This window comes from Suricata suricatta, chromosome 2, assembly GCF_006229205.1.
Source record: "Suricata suricatta isolate VVHF042 chromosome 2, meerkat_22Aug2017_6uvM2_HiC, whole genome shotgun sequence".
In the NCBI taxonomy this organism is placed as follows: domain Eukaryota; kingdom Metazoa; phylum Chordata; class Mammalia; order Carnivora; family Herpestidae; genus Suricata; species Suricata suricatta.
The window spans coordinates 135,515,489-135,532,002 of NC_043701.1; the positions used below are offsets into that span (position 1 = coordinate 135,515,489).

Here is a 16,514-nt window from a genome sequence, read left to right on the forward strand (position 1 = left end):
TTTTCAACTTCGTTTTTAAAACAGTTCTTGCTTTAGCCAATTCTTTTAAATATATTTAAATAAGAAAATGTTTAATATTTACTCAGTAGTTAACATTTTGTTATTTATAACTTCTTGTCATTTGTTAGTTACCATTTTTTTTCCGTATGTTAATTTTTTTAAGTCTTTATTTCTCCCTGTTTCATTTTGGATAATTTTAATTGCTATGACTTGAGATTCACTGGTCTTTTTTTCCATGCAATATCTTATCTGTTAGTAATTTATAAAGGCTTGTTTAGTATCTGAGACACATCTCCAGTTCTCTTTGAGTCTTGTTCTTATATCTTTTATATATCTATTTAATGTGTTAAACCTTTACTTCAGCTTTTGAGCATATGAAATACAGTTATAATAATGGTTTTAATGTTCTTGTCTATTAATTTAGTCATATGTATCATTTCTGGGTTGTTTTTGAATGATTGTTTTTTCTTTTCATTGTGGTTGGTGTTTTCATGCTTATTTGTATGCCTAGACATTTTCATTTGGAGGCCATTGTCATATTATTGTTGAAACAGACACAACACAAATGTTTTATCTTCTAGTTCTGGAGGTCAGAAGTCCAAGATGGGTTAATAGAGCTGTGTTTCTTCTGAAGATTCTGGAAAATAATCCATTTATTTTCCTTTTCCAGCTTCTAGAAGCTGCCCCCATTTTTAACTTTAGCCTTGCATCCCTCTTACATCTCCTTCTGTCATTATATGTCTTTCTTCTTCTGTTGTTACATTATTGTGAACTAATATATTCAATGTATGATAAAATAGCTGTCAACCTAGAAATCTGTACTAGAGGAATAGTCTTTAAAGTAGGAGGACAAAACAGAAATTTTCAAACAAACAAAAATGGATACATATTGTTACCAGCATTCTCTTAGTAGAGAAAATTCTAAAGAATGTAGTTCAGACAGTCAGATGATTCTAGATGTACGGCCTGAGGTATAAGAGGGATGGTTAACCAAAGTATGGGACAATTTGTTGGTAAATATAAACAAACTTTTACTTACATAGTATAACAATGTAATATCTAATGAGATTTGAAGGTTAAAATGAAAGATATGACATACTATACATGAGACATACTATACATGAAAACAACAAAAACCTAAAACAAAACTTAAAGCATAAAGGTCAGGAAAGGGATGATTGGGAATTAAATATGCTAAGATCATTCTTTAGGAAGGAGGTAGAAATAGTGACTCATGTTAGATTTTTGTGAACACTGCCAACTGTGCTAAGAGGACAGCTTTTATTTTAGATTTTAATATGCCAATTATGCAGGCTAAAATACTTAAGGTGACCACAAAAAGAACAGAGATAAACAAGAAAAAATAGAAAAAACTAGTAACCCCCAAACCCCATCAACCAAAAAAAATAAAAAAGGAAAAAAGAAAAAAATGTTAACATTCTAGGCCATATAGAAAATAAATAAGATGAAAATAATCCTAAATATATCAGTAATATTATTAAATTTAAATGGGCTAAATTATTAAAAGTTCCTAAGCTTGATAAAAAATATGTAGCTGTATGATATTTATAAAAGACATATCTAAAACATAAAGACAGTGGAGCCTGCTTGTCATTCTTTCTCTTTCTCCCTCTGATCCTGCCCTGCTTGAATTCCCTCTCTCTCAAAAAAAAAATTTAAAAAAGTACATGAATGTTAGTTAACAGCATTATTCATAATTGCCAAAAGATGGAAACAGCCCAAATGTCCATCAATATATGAATGTAGCAAATTTTCATATATATATATATGATAAAATATTATTCAGCTATGAAAAAGAACAAACTAGTGACACATACTATAACTTAGGTAAACTTTGAAAACATTTATGTTAGAGGGAGGGGGGAAAAGAGGTGGTGGTGATGGTGGAGGGCACTTAAGGGGAAGAGCACTGGGTGTTGTATGGAAAACAATTTGACAATAAAATATTATGGGAAAAAAAAACCATTTATGCTAAGTGAAAGAAGCCAGACACAGAAGGTCACATTGTGCATGATTCTTTTTATAGGATATATCCAGAATAGGTAAATTCATGGAAACAGAAGGCAGACTAGGGGTTACCAGGGGATGGGGGAAGAGGGGAAATGGGGGGTGATTACATAATGGGTTCAGGCTGCATTTCTGAGGTGATAAAAGTTTTGACCCGAGAGAGGTGGTAGTTGCTCAACATTATGAATATACTAAATGCCATTGAACGGTATGGTTTAGAACGACTGCTTGTATGTTACGTGACTTTCACCTTAATAAAAAACTATATTGTGATCTAATTTTGGTCTATCATATTGATGAAGATAAACTTAAGTTTGATTATATAACCAGTTGTTGAGACTGTGAGGAAACAGGTACTCTGATCTATCTTGGTAGGAATGTAAGTAACTTCTGTGAATGGCAATATGGCACATTTGTCAAAATTGTGTCTGTATCTTTGACTTAGCAATTCCATTTCTGGACTGTGTTTTACAGATATATATATATATATATATATATGTATATATATACATTTAAAAATGATATTTTTCTTGCAGCTACATGGATGGAACTAGAGGTTATAATGCTAAGCAAAATTAGAGAAAGACAAATATTATATGACGTCACTCATATGAGGACTTTAAGATACGAAACAGATGAACATAAAGGAAGGGAAGCAAAAATAATATAAAAACAGGGTGGGGGACAAAAACATATGAGACTCATAAATATGGAGAACAAATAGGGTTTCTGGAGGGGTTGTGGGAGGGGGGATGGGCTAAATGGGTAAGGGGCATTAAGGAATCTACTCTTGAAATCATTGTTGCACTATATGCTAACTAACTTGGATGTAAATAAAATTAATAAAAATATTTTTAAGGTGATTTATTGTAGCAGGCTAATAAATTATGGGCTAGTTGTGTAGCTATATTAAAGAATGAGGAGACTCTTTATGTACTTTTATTAGAACATCTCTCAGTTATATTAGGTGAAAAAAGCAGAATGAAGAGAGCATGCATAGTATGATTCTATTTATATAAAAAAGTGGAAGCCTGTCTTTGCTTCTGGATGCATAAAATGTCTTATTTTGAAGAATACAGAGGAAACTTGTAACATTGATTACAAGAGGATGGAATTTGAATGCCTAGGAGATAGTGGAAAGAAGGTGATTTTTCTCTGTCTGTTCATATATATGACTATACATATTCTATAACTTACAATTAAATTAAAATTTTAATTTAAAAATTAAAAAGGAACAGTAAACAACCAGTCCTCCAAGAGTGACCCAAAGCCACATTATGAAGTCCTGCTCTTCATTGATTTCATTCATTCATTTATTCTGTATGGTCAGGTTGTCTGCTATTAAATTGTATTAATATTGAACTATCAATAACTGGTTCAGTTATTAATGCTAGTGACCTTTTAATTAACAACATAGTTTTAGAGGGCTGTTTTCAAACAGTCCAGTGGATTTGTCAAATCTATTTAGCTAAACAAACGAGAAATTTATGCATTACTTCATACTTTTTGTTTCCTCCTAATCCTTTGTGTTATCTGTTTATTAAATTTTACTTAACACAGTACTTTGGCATTTTACTTCCAGATATTAAATCTGAAACCGTTGTCAAGGATTTCTGCTCTTTGTGTTGTGTCTTTTAATGGCAGTGTGTGTGGGGCGAGGAAGAAGGAAACAAAGGAGTTGCAGAGATATATAGCAACCTAAACTGAAAGGTCTAAATCATTTTGTCATCATTTTTTGTTGCCAGGAAATAACAAAGAACAAGGGCTTAGTGAAATGAATGAGTGAATGAACGAATCAATGAATGGATGGATGGATGTGCCTTCTTAACTGTAGATTTTAAAAGCTAAAATCTTAAGTCCCATTGTAAATTGGTCTTGGCGATTTTCCATGTAGGAAAAAATGTGGCTATGGCCCTTCATTCTTTGCGTTTGCACGTGATATTCTTCTGCTTGCTTCTGCCAGTGGATTAACTCCATGTTCCTCCCTGCAGGGTGGAGAATGCTTGCACCAAGCTTGTTCAGGCAGCCCAGATGCTTCAGTCAGATCCTTACTCCGTGCCTGCTCGAGATTATCTAATCGATGGGTCAAGGGGCATCCTCTCAGGCACGTCAGACCTGCTCCTCACCTTCGATGAGGCTGAGGTAGGCAATCTGAGGCCCATGCAGACCTCTTCCAGACAAAAGTCTTAAAGATAGTCTTAAAGGTAATAAGTGGAGGATTGATGATTGTTTTGGATGAGAAGATGTTTAATAGCTACACATTGAAGTAGCATGTTTTTTCCTTATTGTTCACTCGACTAAAATATGAAATATATTTGCAGGTTCGTAAAATTATTCGAGTTTGCAAAGGAATTTTGGAATATCTCACAGTGGCAGAGGTGGTGGAAACTATGGAAGATTTGGTCACTTACACAAAGAATCTTGGACCAGGTTAGTCATGTCTAGTTTTTATAATAAAAAGTTTCTGTGGATGGTCCATGTTTGATCAAGGTGAAAGGAGTATTCCCTCCTGCTTTTTGCAGAAGATGATGTGTTGGGTTTTGTGGTGTCTGTGCTCTGCTGGTGGAGCTGACGCTGTTCCTACTGAGGAGATATCATTGTCTCTGAAAGCTGAATCTGCTTTCTACAAATCCTGGCCCTGCCTAATGAATTAAACTAGACATTGTAAATGTTGTTGGAGAGTGTGGGAAATACTTTTCTATTACTGTAATGCTTAAGGCCATCCTGATTTCTGACCCCTCCATTCCGCAGTATACAGCATTCCTTCACTGTCTGCCAGCTGGCCTGGAGCTCTTAATGACCTCGTGGCTTGTTAATTAGCCCGCCTACTAGTATGGATTCATGCCCTAGCCCAAGGCAGCATAATATAATCAGACCTAGAAGGAGAGAAGAGCTACTGTGACTAAGTCTCATTTTGAAATGATTGGTTAGTCACCTGCGAATTGACTTTCAAAATACATGAACAGATATCAGCCTTTTCTGGTACAGGCATATAACATGAACCTGAGGTTCCTTAAAGTATGATTGAGACCAATGATAGGATAATGCAGGATGTTTAACTTGTTAGTAGTAAAGATTTTCACATACCACCTCATAAGAGTCTTGTCTTAGGTGAAATGATTTTTAAAAAAATTTTTAATGTTTATTTATTTTTTAGAGAGAGAGAGAGAGACAGACAGACAGACACTGTGAGCAGAGGAGGGCCAGAGAGAGAGGGAGACGCAGAATCTGAAGCAGGCTCCAGGCTCTCAGCTGCCAGCACAGAGCCTGATGTGGGGCTTGAACTCACAAACTGTGAGATTATGACCTGAGCCAAAGTCGGATGCTGAAAGAACTGAGCCACCCAGGCGCCCCAGGGGTGAAATGATTTTTAATTCACAGTATTTTCATGAGATTCCGACACATTCTGTAAACTTATGGCAGTTAAGAATTTCTCTGAGCCATCTTTGAAGATCACCAGGAAATGCCTTTAGAGCAGTGTTCTTTAAACTTTCCCATAGCACTGGGAAAGAAAGTTTACTTCTTCAAATAAAATCTTACACAGAATCCCAACATATGAAAGAGCTACCTTGAATGAGGCAACCCCTCCTTTCTCACCCTCCTTTGGTACCCTTTGATGGTCTGTGAAACTACTTAAGAAATCTTAAGAGCAGTTTGAAAACCAAAGCTTTAGAGAATCACATAGCACCTTTGAATAATAACCAAAGTAAACAAAAAGTGCTAGCAGGCCGATTCCAAAACACCAGATGCTTTTGATTGCTGTCCTTACTATAATTATTTTTATAATATTTCTATTTGTTTCTAATTATAAAAATAGTACATGCTTATTTTGGACAAATTGGAAAGTACAGAAAAATATAAAGATGAAAACAAAACACATTATTGTAATTCTTAAGATTGTTTTCAGCCACTAGTTTCTCAGTACTAGGCTCACATAGATTTTTTTCTAAATTATTTTTTTAATGTCTATTTTTGAGAGAAACAGAGCACGACTGGGGGAGGGGCAAAGATAGGGACAATCCAGAAGCAAGCTCTAGGCCCTGAGCTGTTAGCACAGAGCCCGACGTGGAACTCGAACTCACTAACTGCAATGTCATGACCTGAGCTGAAGTCAGATGCCCAACTGACCAAGCCACCTAGGCGCCCCAGCTCGCATGGCATTCCTACATAGGTGTAGCGGCCAGATATATAATGTGAACCTGGTATGTGTTCCAGGTGAACACATGTGAACCAGGCAAACTATTTTTATTCATTTTTTTGCAAATACATATTTGTTTTTCACAAATGCTTTTATATTTGTGAATGTATTTATGTCAGCTGTGTTAAAATTATGTCATATTTAGGATTTACATTTAATAAATTACTTTTAAGGAAACGAATAAAGTTGCAGTGTTAGAGCTGTTCTGAAAAATTCTTATCATACAGTTCAGAGATAGTATCTGTTGTTTAAATAAATCAGTGTGGACTTTTGTAGTCATTCGTAATGGATTTAGGCTCAGAAAGTGCATCTGGACCATTTCACTGCTCACCCTGCACAATTTATTCCTCATGCCCCAGGAATGACAAAGATGGCCAAGATGATTGATGAAAGGCAGCAGGAACTGACTCACCAGGAGCACCGAGTGATGCTGGTGAACTCCATGAACACTGTGAAAGAGTTGCTGCCAGTTCTCATTTCAGGTATTTTCTGCCTGTACATTATCTACAGGGAAAAAAAAAAAAGTCAAGATATTCTAAACTCCTGAAGTTCATTTTCTTTTGCTGCTCAGTTGCATGTCCTTCAGGCTGGGTAAAAATGAGACCTGATAAGTTGGGTGTTACTTGATGGCTATAACTGACTGGCTAAGAACCAATATTCACCCTCGGTAAGGCCCTCTTTCTCCTGCTTTTTGAAGCTGCCCTTCCTGTTGTCCATCTACTAAGCTCCTTTTCTAGGAGGTAGAATCTCTAGAAACTTTAGTCATGAGCTTGTGAATATTGACACTTTTTTGTGTGTTATGAAAAAAAAAACCTTTAGGAGCTGGAATGGATATGATAGAGTACTGTATGACAAAGAAGTGAACCCAGAGTTCTTTTCAGTGTCATGCTAACTCCATTTTTCCTAAAATAAATTGAACTCTACAGAGCTGGTGGTCCGCACCGGATGGGACTACCTTCCCACCGGGTAGAGCCCAGGAATGCCAACACGGTGGCCGCTCTCTCAGCTCGCAAAAGGGGGCTACACTCGTTGGGTATCTAGTACGTACCAGACGCTTCATGGTTTACATTAGCCAACTTATGGGTAAATTCGTTTATCAGAAGCACTATAGTCTTTCTTCTTTTTTTTTTTTTTTCCTTTTTCTATTTTCAAAATCTTATGGGCATGTCACTGTCACCCCCAGCTCCTGCCTTCCTGCTTTGGGATCAGGTAGTAGCTAAAAAAGGAGAGGTGAATGTGAGAGTTCAGAAAGCCCTTATATGAACTAGAAAACAAAAAATTTGTAAGTTGAGTCTTATCTCCATGGGAAATATGTTTTTGAGGCGAGCTGTTCCATGTGATAGAAGAGTTTTGGGAGCAAGATTTCTTTCTGATCTGGATAACTCAATAAGGTGTTGATTAATCTTTGTTTTCACAATTTTAATTATTTTATGGGAAGATATTCTTTTACTCTAGTGCTTCAAATTATTATTTTCTTGTTCATTACTTTTGGGGTGAGAAAATTCCTGCTACATGTTGAGAGAAATTCTGAAAGATAAACTGAATATTTTGGGATCTTCCATTAGGATTTGGCCTGTTATAGTTGTACTGACTGTTTTCATCTTGTACTATTGGGTGTGCGTTCAATGGGGTCAGTGTTAGGGCTGGGATGATAACTGATTTGGAAGGATATTGGATATTTTGGGATTATAGGTCATCTATATATGCATGTCAGATTAGCTCCCTGATCATGTTGTAGTGATGCCTTGTACCTTGCTGATATTGGAACTTTGTTGGTAGCCTTCAGTGTTTTCTTTGTTTTTTATTTATTTATTTTTTACTGCCTTACATATTTAATACATATTTGTTTATATTCCTTTTTTTTTTGATGTTACAAAATCTTGGATTAAAGAATTTATTCAAAGTGTCAGCTCCCTAGATTTATTATTATTATTTTTTAAAGTTTATTACCAAGTTGGTTTTCATGTAACACCCATGCTCTTCCCCGCAAATGCCCCCCTCCATGATAATCACCTCCTTCCCCTGCGCCCCCAGCCTTCAGTTTGTTCTCAGCATTCAAAAGTTTCTCATGATTTGCCTCACTCCCTCTCCCTAACTCTTTTGCCCCCCTTTCTCCTTCCCATGGTCCCCTATTAGTTTTCTCCCGCTAGACCAATGAGTGAAAACATATGGCATCTGTCCTTCTCTGCCTGACTTATTTCGCTTAGCATGACACCCTTGAGGTCCATCCATTTTGCTACAAATGGCCATATTTCATTCTTTCTCATTGCCATGGAGTATTCCATTATATATATATACATCACATCGGAATTCCTAGATATATATATATATATATATATATATATATATATACCACATCTTCTTTATTGTCAAATTGGTTTCCATACAACACCCCATGCTCAACCCGACAAGTGCCCTCCTCAATGCCCATTACCCACTTTCCCCTCTTCCCCAGCCCCCATCAACCCTCAGTTTGTTCCCAGTGTTTAAGAGTCTCTTATGATTTACTTCCCACCCTCTCTGTAATTTTTTCCCCTTCTTCTCCCTTATGGTCTTCTGTTAAGTTTCTTAAGATCCACATATGAGTGAAAACATATGGTACCTGTCTTTCTCTGCCTGACTTATTTCACTTAGCATAATACACTCCAGTTCCATCCACACAGCTACAAATGGCCAGATTTCATCCTTTCTCATGGCCAAGTAGTACTCCATTGTATATAAACCACATCTTCTTGATCCATTCATCAGGTGATGGACATTTAGGCTCTTTCCATGACTTGGCTATTGTTGACAGTGCTGCTATGAACATTGGGCTGCATGTGCCCCTATGCATCAGCACTCCTGTATCCCTTGGGTAAATTCCTAGCAGTGCCATTGCTGGGTCATAGGGTAGTTCTATTTTTAATCTTTTGAGGAATCTCTGCACTGTTTTCCAGAGTGGCTACACCAGTTTGCATTCCTACCATGTTTTGTTTTATTTTTAATATATTCTTTTTTTTTTTAGATTTTTTTTAAGGTATCTCTACACCCAGTGTAGGTCTCAAACATACAACCCCGAGATCAAGAGTCTCACATTCCACCAACTGAGCCAAACCAATACATCTTTTTAAGACCTTAGAAACCCAAGACATGTACTCAAATATGGAACATCCTGTGTGAATGCTGTGATACAGCCAGATTAAATTCCAAGCTTAGTTTCTGATCGTTTGTTTATTTTTACAGCTATGAAGATTTTTGTAACAACTAAAAATTCAAAAAACCAAGGAATAGAAGAAGCTTTGAAAAATCGCAATTTTACTGTAGAAAAGATGAGTGCTGAAATTAATGAGATCATTCGTGTATTACAACTCACTTCTTGGGATGAAGATGCCTGGGCCAGCAAGGTATGTGTTCTTGGAGGGAAATAAGCAAGTTTCTGAATTCTCCCTTCACATTTTATCTTGTAATTGTGGGTAGCATAACTCAGATTTTATGAAATAATTTTGACTTCGCTTTTCATGGGTCTCATGGGTTACTTGCGGCTTTTGCAAATTTACTTTGCCCCAGGCTACAACAAATAAATGGGTTTGCCGGGTGAATGGCAGGTTGAAGGCTCAAGATGTGTAGCTTTTTCTTTAAGCTGGACACTCACTGGGCTGGTGGAGAATTCCGATGTGATGTATACTCCCCTGGGTTGGAACCCTCCCTTTTTATGTGGGTGGTGGTTGCTAGGTGACCAAGTAAGATACAGAATATGCCTGTGACTGAATTTTATGGAAACTTTTCCTTAACCAATCTTTGACCTAAGAAATCTGCAGAGGAAACTGTTGGCATCTTTAGGTGTGTCCCTTCATCATACCATTTTCCTTAAGCAAAGTTTAATTAAAATATTTTCACATTTGTGAAAACGTCATTTTAGGAGTCCTGTTCACTCTTTATCTAGAATTTCTTCCTGGACTCCAAAAGAGTTGGTGGATTCCTTCTAGAGCCTAGCAGTAGTGATATTATGTTGCTGCTACTCTGGTCTACTTCTCCCTGTCCAGTGACTGTCTGGGAGAATAGGGGCACTTGGGTTTACGCTTTCCTGGGAAAAGTCCAGGGTACAAACAGTGGGGGAAACACATTATCTCCAGGGTCCAGCTTCCCCACCTGTGACCCAGATGATGGTTCCAGAGCCCCCAGCAGGCTAATAGCAAAGAGGGGATGTATAATATGACTTCCACTGGGTGTGCAGTAGGGCTGTGTTTATCCTCCAGGACACCTATAAGGTAAGGTCCAAGCTGGGGTCTTGAAATCACCAGCCCTCTCCCTCATTGCCCAGAAAGTGAATCTAAATATGCAGAAGGAAATTAGCTTATCTTAACTATGGATTTGTTTACAGAGACACGAAGTTCTTGAACAAGTTCTAAGACTATATTTTAAATCTATATGGTGAAATCATTTTAAGTCTTTGATATTTAATTACTTAACTTTGCTTTTGCATATTTGACATCTTTCACTTCCCTGTTATGACTTCTTTATGCATCTTTCTTTTGTTGTTCTCTTGTTTGTTTTATTCTTTTTCTCACATTTAGAAGGTAAGCTTACTCTTGCCCTCCAGTTTTCTTTTTTGCTTAAAAAGAGAAAAAGCATGTCTGTGAGATTTTTTTGTGCTGTGTGCCATGCCTTACTCCATGTGCCGGTGTGTGACACTGTGCTCGAATATGCGTCAGAATGTGATTTAATATGGGACTCGGGGTTGTGTCTGGCAGACTGACTCTGACTCATATCGAGCTATTTCTCTGGGGAAAGCAAAAGAAAATACATTACAGGATATCAGGCTTTCTATATTTGGTGGGTGCTTTCATCGCTTTGAACAGGCTCCTGAGAACTGTTTTGGTCTGGTCATTCCCACTGACTTCGTTTGAGGAGTAAGTTTCTCAAAGTAGTGGGTGACCTCCAAGTTACCTGTGGACCCTGCTCTTTAGGAAAGGAAATTTCCAGCAGATGCCATCACTGTATTTGCATTTCCTACCAGTCTTCTTTGCAGGCTCTGGAATTTTGCTTTAGGAGGTGTGTCAGTGAGGTTTTAAACCATAATGAAAATGCGTAGATGTTTAGATGGGGCACCGGCCCTTCACAGTAATCCCAGCCTTCCGAATCAAAAAGGAAAAAGTTAAGTGTATCTAAAGTTTTTCCTAACTTCAGTCCATGGTTCACTGCATGTGCTACTAAGCTGTGAATCACCCATAGTTCTTCATGACCTCATGTTCCCCTAACCTAATCTCTTCCTTATTCTCTTTCCTTTGTTCTAGCAGATGAGAAATAGCAAAAAAGAGGAGCAGCCATTACAACCTTAATGTTTTTCTATTTTTGGAAGGGAAAAGTTATCTATCATTTAGTTAATAAGCGTCCCTATGCTTTATTTTGTGCAAGTGCCGTTGAGAGATGCTGCCTTTTTTTTTTTTTTTTAATGCCAGTGGAGTTGTTCAGGCCAAGAATTAGGCACTTGAGGGAGATACGCAAGGGAAACGGACCTGGCTCCCACTGTGTGCATTCTCACAGCTGTTTCAGTCTTATGCTGATCTGGAAGGAGCCAGACTGTTAGGGTACTGTAAAACTATCAGAATGAAAGAAAGTAAATAAAATTAGTTCACCTGAAAGAAGCTCAAGGACATAATGACATCAGAATGAATAAAAAGTGTTTATTTTTAAACCTCATTTTGCTTTTGTTATATTTACCTGGTTCAAAGACACAATGCTGTAAAAAGATGTACATGACAAATCTTACTTCCAACCCCATACACTCTACTTCCCCCAAGTGTGATTATTTCTATTAGTTGCGAGAATGCTTAGAAAAAAAATTTTTGCCTTGAAAATGGAAGTTGGTAACTAGGATTTTGGTTATTTTTTTTCAGTTTGGTAGCATTATGTAAGCAGTGAGTTAATCAGACCTTATGTCTGTCTTTGACCACTGGGCCCTCATTCTATTTAATACATATGATATCTTTTACCTCCTCTCGACCCTACCAATAAAGAATTAACTTTGTCTTACCATACTTGTTTCATGCTTCCCCATTGGTGCAGTTTTCTCCTGGAAAGTGATGGTTCCTCTATTAAAGTGGGGGAAGAAAGTAAGTGGAAAAAATTCTTGGTAAAAGTACATCTTGCCGAATAAGTTAAGTTTTTAAAGAGGCAATGCGATAGCTGATTATTTACCTTTTATACCTGCCTTCAAATCACAGATTTACAAACTTAATAGTATTTTGACTTTAAATACTTCATTTTATTTTGAAAGTAAACATTTTCCCCTCTTGAAATCAACAATCATAGTGATCATTAAAAATTAATTTAGTATACATTGTGAAGCAAAAGAATTTGTGAATTTAACACAATTATAATTCTGCCCTTTGTAAATTTAGCAGTCTATATTTAATCTCTTTTTTTTGTAGTTATGTTACTTATTTTTTGATGCCTGATGAAAACCAAGAGGAAGTGAGAAAAATTTTAAAAGCTAAGAATTTTTCAGCCCTACGTAGGCACTCCCACAACTGTACCTTGAGTCATTAGATGCTATTATTCAGAATTAGTTCTTGTGGTGGATCTCCTTCCACTGTGGGCCTAGGCTGGTAGTGTAAATGTAGTGATTGACTTGGAAGTCTTGCGCAGAAGATTACTGTACCCTACCAAAGAAGGAAATACTGGTTAGCACATGTGATCCTATAATACTTGCTCTTAAATACAGACCATTGAGATTTACGGGTTGATTTTTATTTCATTTTTGAAAAAATAAGGTTGTATGTGAGGATTTTTGTTTATTATTATTAGAATGTTTGCTATGAAAATGAAACCTGATGTAAGATTGAATCAGTTAATTAAAATGGTCCCATTTTAGGTGTTTTAATTTTATTACTGAGCTCTAGTTGACATACAGTGTTATGCTAATTTCACATGTACAACATGGTGAAGCTTCTTAAAGAGTCTTGGAGTTTTATGTTAGCAGCCAATACAATAAAAGACTTATCTCTTGGAGTTTGAGATAAATAGTTAATTAGGTATTTATGATATTTTAGCCCTTCCCCTCTAAAAGGAGAAAAGCCCAAATGTTAAAACAGTTGACATTTCCCTTCTGATCTAAGTGATCTTGTAGTTGGTACATCTCATTTTGTGTACATAGGTGGCATAGAATTTTAGAGCCGGAAAGGTATTCTTTTTTATTTTGGTGGTGGGGAGGTATTCTCAAGGATGGGGAACTGAATGAAGCCTGGGAGGGTAAATTTCCTGAAATTTCAGGGGTAGATAACTTTCTCCCATCACTTAAATGTAGTTTGTAAAATTTTGTTCTGCCCAGTCTATGCCTTCTAGAAATATCTTTGTTTAAAACACTGATTTAAGAGGAGTGGGGGAATGTTGTCATGAGTGCAACAGAGTGGGAAGGGGAGGTGTCCATGGGAAAAGGGAGAGTAGGTTGGGCAGCAAATAAGAGGGGGTCCTTAGTCCCATACTGAAAATTTTCTAGAACCTGGCTTTGTAGAACGACCCTTTTTCTACCACAGTTCCTCCGGATTATTGTAGGAGGAACTCTGGCTCTCAGTTCTATTCAGTATTCTTTAGATCTGACTTTTGTATTACATTTCAGAAGTGTTTCACTTCTTGGGAATGTGCAGAAAGGAGTTATTTTAAGGTTGTCCCTCCCCTTTCTGATGTGTGACCATCCCAAGCCCCTGTGGTTTTTTTCATTTAAAACTTGAACTCAGAAGATTTTACTATAGAAAGGACCATAGGGAGAGGTGACATGCCAGCTGTCCCCAGAATTGCATGCCTAAATCTGGTCTTTTTAAAAAACAATAACTCCTTTAAAAAAGAGAGAGAGAAAACGGGGCACCTGGGTGGCTCAGCTGTTTGAGTGTCCGACTTTGGTGCAAGTCATGATCTTGCAGTCTGTGAGTTTGAGCCCCCTGTTGGGCTCTGTGTTGACAGCTCAGAGCCTGGATCCTGCTTCGGATTCTGTGTCTCCCTCTCTCTTTGCCCCTCCCCTGCTCGCACTCTTTGTCTTAGTCTCTTTCAAAAATAAATAAACATGAAAAAAAAAAAAAGAACAACAACAACAAAAAAACTGGGAGAAGAGATTCCTGGAGACTTTTCTCTTTCTCAAATTTGAGATTTTACTGAGAAAATATCCAAATGAGGTACAATTTTTTTTCTCTTCTATTTCATACCCAGATTGTACTTGGTATTTAGACCTGACATGGTTTAATCAAAACTTTGTGGTACATAGTACAGTTGACCACAGGGTTATGGTTATTTTTACCCTTTATAAAAATATCTCAAAATTGACTTCTGGTCCTACTTGTTCTGTGACTTGGTTTATATCATATTCAGTATTAATATACTTCTTATGTTGCTTATGACAATTCTTTACATTCCATAATAAATACTGCCATTCAAAAGAAATATAGGATTTTTAAAAGACCAAAATATTTGTTCCCATGGACATTTTTTATTTTAATAGATATGACATTAAAATGTCATGTGTTTAAATGTGTATTCAAAACTTGATCTGTTCCAGAAAGAATTTAAGGTGGTCCTTTCAGTGACTGTTTTAAACATCAAAAATTATCTAAATTCGTGCCATTAAAAGCTTTGGTGACTGATTGAAATTCTCAGTTTAAAATTGCAGCTTCATTTCAACTTTGTCATAGATTCCTTTTTGGGGAAAGCCAGCACTTCTGTATTTTAACTTATTGATGCCACATCATCTTCCACTCAGGTGTAAATTACTCACTTCCTGAGAATTAGATTCTCTCCTTCAAGTGTAGTGGCCATTGATGCTTTATTAGGGCAAAAAAACACAAATTTTTTTTGAGGATACTGAATAGAGCAAAGCCACTTTTTTGCCATTATGTTTCAAATCATTTTTGGGCAATGGAGAATAAAATAAGTCATTTAGGTTAGTGAGGATTTTGATTTTGATATCTAGAGCTTATTTTCTGGGCAGTATTAACTAAAGCCATAATCAACAAGGCAAAGACCTGACTAGAAAGTTAGTAGAATCTTTGGCAACTCTTTTTGGTAAAAGGAAAAAGTTCATGAATTTCATCTAATATAAATAGATTTGATGTCAGCAAACCTGAGATCAGTTGGGTTTGTAGGACTAAGCCTTTGTTTCTTAATTTGTAAAATTAAATTATATTTATTTATTATTATTTTTTAATATTTGTTTATTTTTGAGAGAGAGACACACACATAACCATAGAGTGCGAGTAGGGGAGGGTCAGAGAGAGAGGGAGACACAGAATCTCAAGCGGCTCCAGGCTCTGAGCTGTCAGCACAGAGTTCGATGCAGGGCTTGAATCCACCAATGGTGAGATCAGACCTGAGCTGAAGTCAGATGCTTAACCCACTGAGCCACCCAAGCGCCTCGTGTAAAATTAAATTATATTTAAATTTGAATTTCAGTAAGGTAATGAGAGGAAAAAATACCTAAAACAGAACCAAACTTGCAAGAAATCCTCAAAGTTAGTTTCCAAAGTAGCCTTTTTAATCATTTTTTAAAACCTTTAAGTAGTCTTCACACCCAATGTAGGCCCGAACTCACGACCCTGAGATCAAGAGTTGCATGCTCTACTGACTCAGACAGCCAGGCACCCCCAAACTAGTAGACATTAATGCTAGAGTAGACATACGCAAAATTTAATCTTTGTTTCCTGTGAATTTAGATTTTTGAAATGTAATACATAGCTAATTTTATTTCTCAGTAAGAGATTGTGATTTTTTTTCTGTACCCAGATGAAGTATTATAACTTACATTAGACGTTAAAGGCTATCTAATTCTCTGAGGTTGGGAGTTACCTGAGGCTGTCTAAACAGGTATTGATTTGGGCCCTGCTAATTTGGAATCATGCTAATGCTGACTTGTAAAGGCAGGCTTTGCTGTACAAATTAATGTAGAACAAAATGGAGGAGGAGCAGATATTTAAGCCATTTGAGAATGAAAGCACTTAAAAATGCCATTTGTCCACTTGTACAGATTACAAATGGATTTCGAAATAGATACTGTCAGGACTGTCTCTGCCTTCTGTTGATATATAGCCCCTAGAATTCCACATAACTTTATTATTTGGTAATAAAAAATATTTTCTTTACCTTTTTTTCAGTAATTTAGTTCTCTTTAGTTGCTGTGGCTGAGAATTTGCTATTTAGAGCCTTTGATGCTGGGGTTAAAATGGAGAGCAGTCTCTGTCTGTTTAGATGGGGAAGGAAGAAGTCCTAAAGCTGAGAGTCCTCATAATGTGAATAGGTGCTTTGGAAAAGCGGTGGTCAGGCTGCT

General features: G+C 36.7%; 1 protein-coding gene across 3 annotated transcripts in view; it reads left to right on the plus strand.

Annotated features, from left to right (window-relative positions):
• VCL (vinculin) overlaps positions 1-16,514 on the plus strand; it is a 111,238-nt gene that overhangs the window by 60,039 nt on the left and 34,685 nt on the right. For all 3 annotated transcript variants that reach the window (XM_029931995.1, XM_029931997.1, XM_029931996.1), the window contains exons 3-6: positions 4,020-4,170; positions 4,350-4,458; positions 6,586-6,708; positions 9,449-9,609. In XM_029931995.1, coding sequence (XP_029787855.1) covers positions 4,020-4,170; positions 4,350-4,458; positions 6,586-6,708; positions 9,449-9,609 — 544 coding nt within the window. The remainder of the gene's footprint in view (positions 1-4,019; positions 4,171-4,349; positions 4,459-6,585; positions 6,709-9,448; positions 9,610-16,514) is intronic.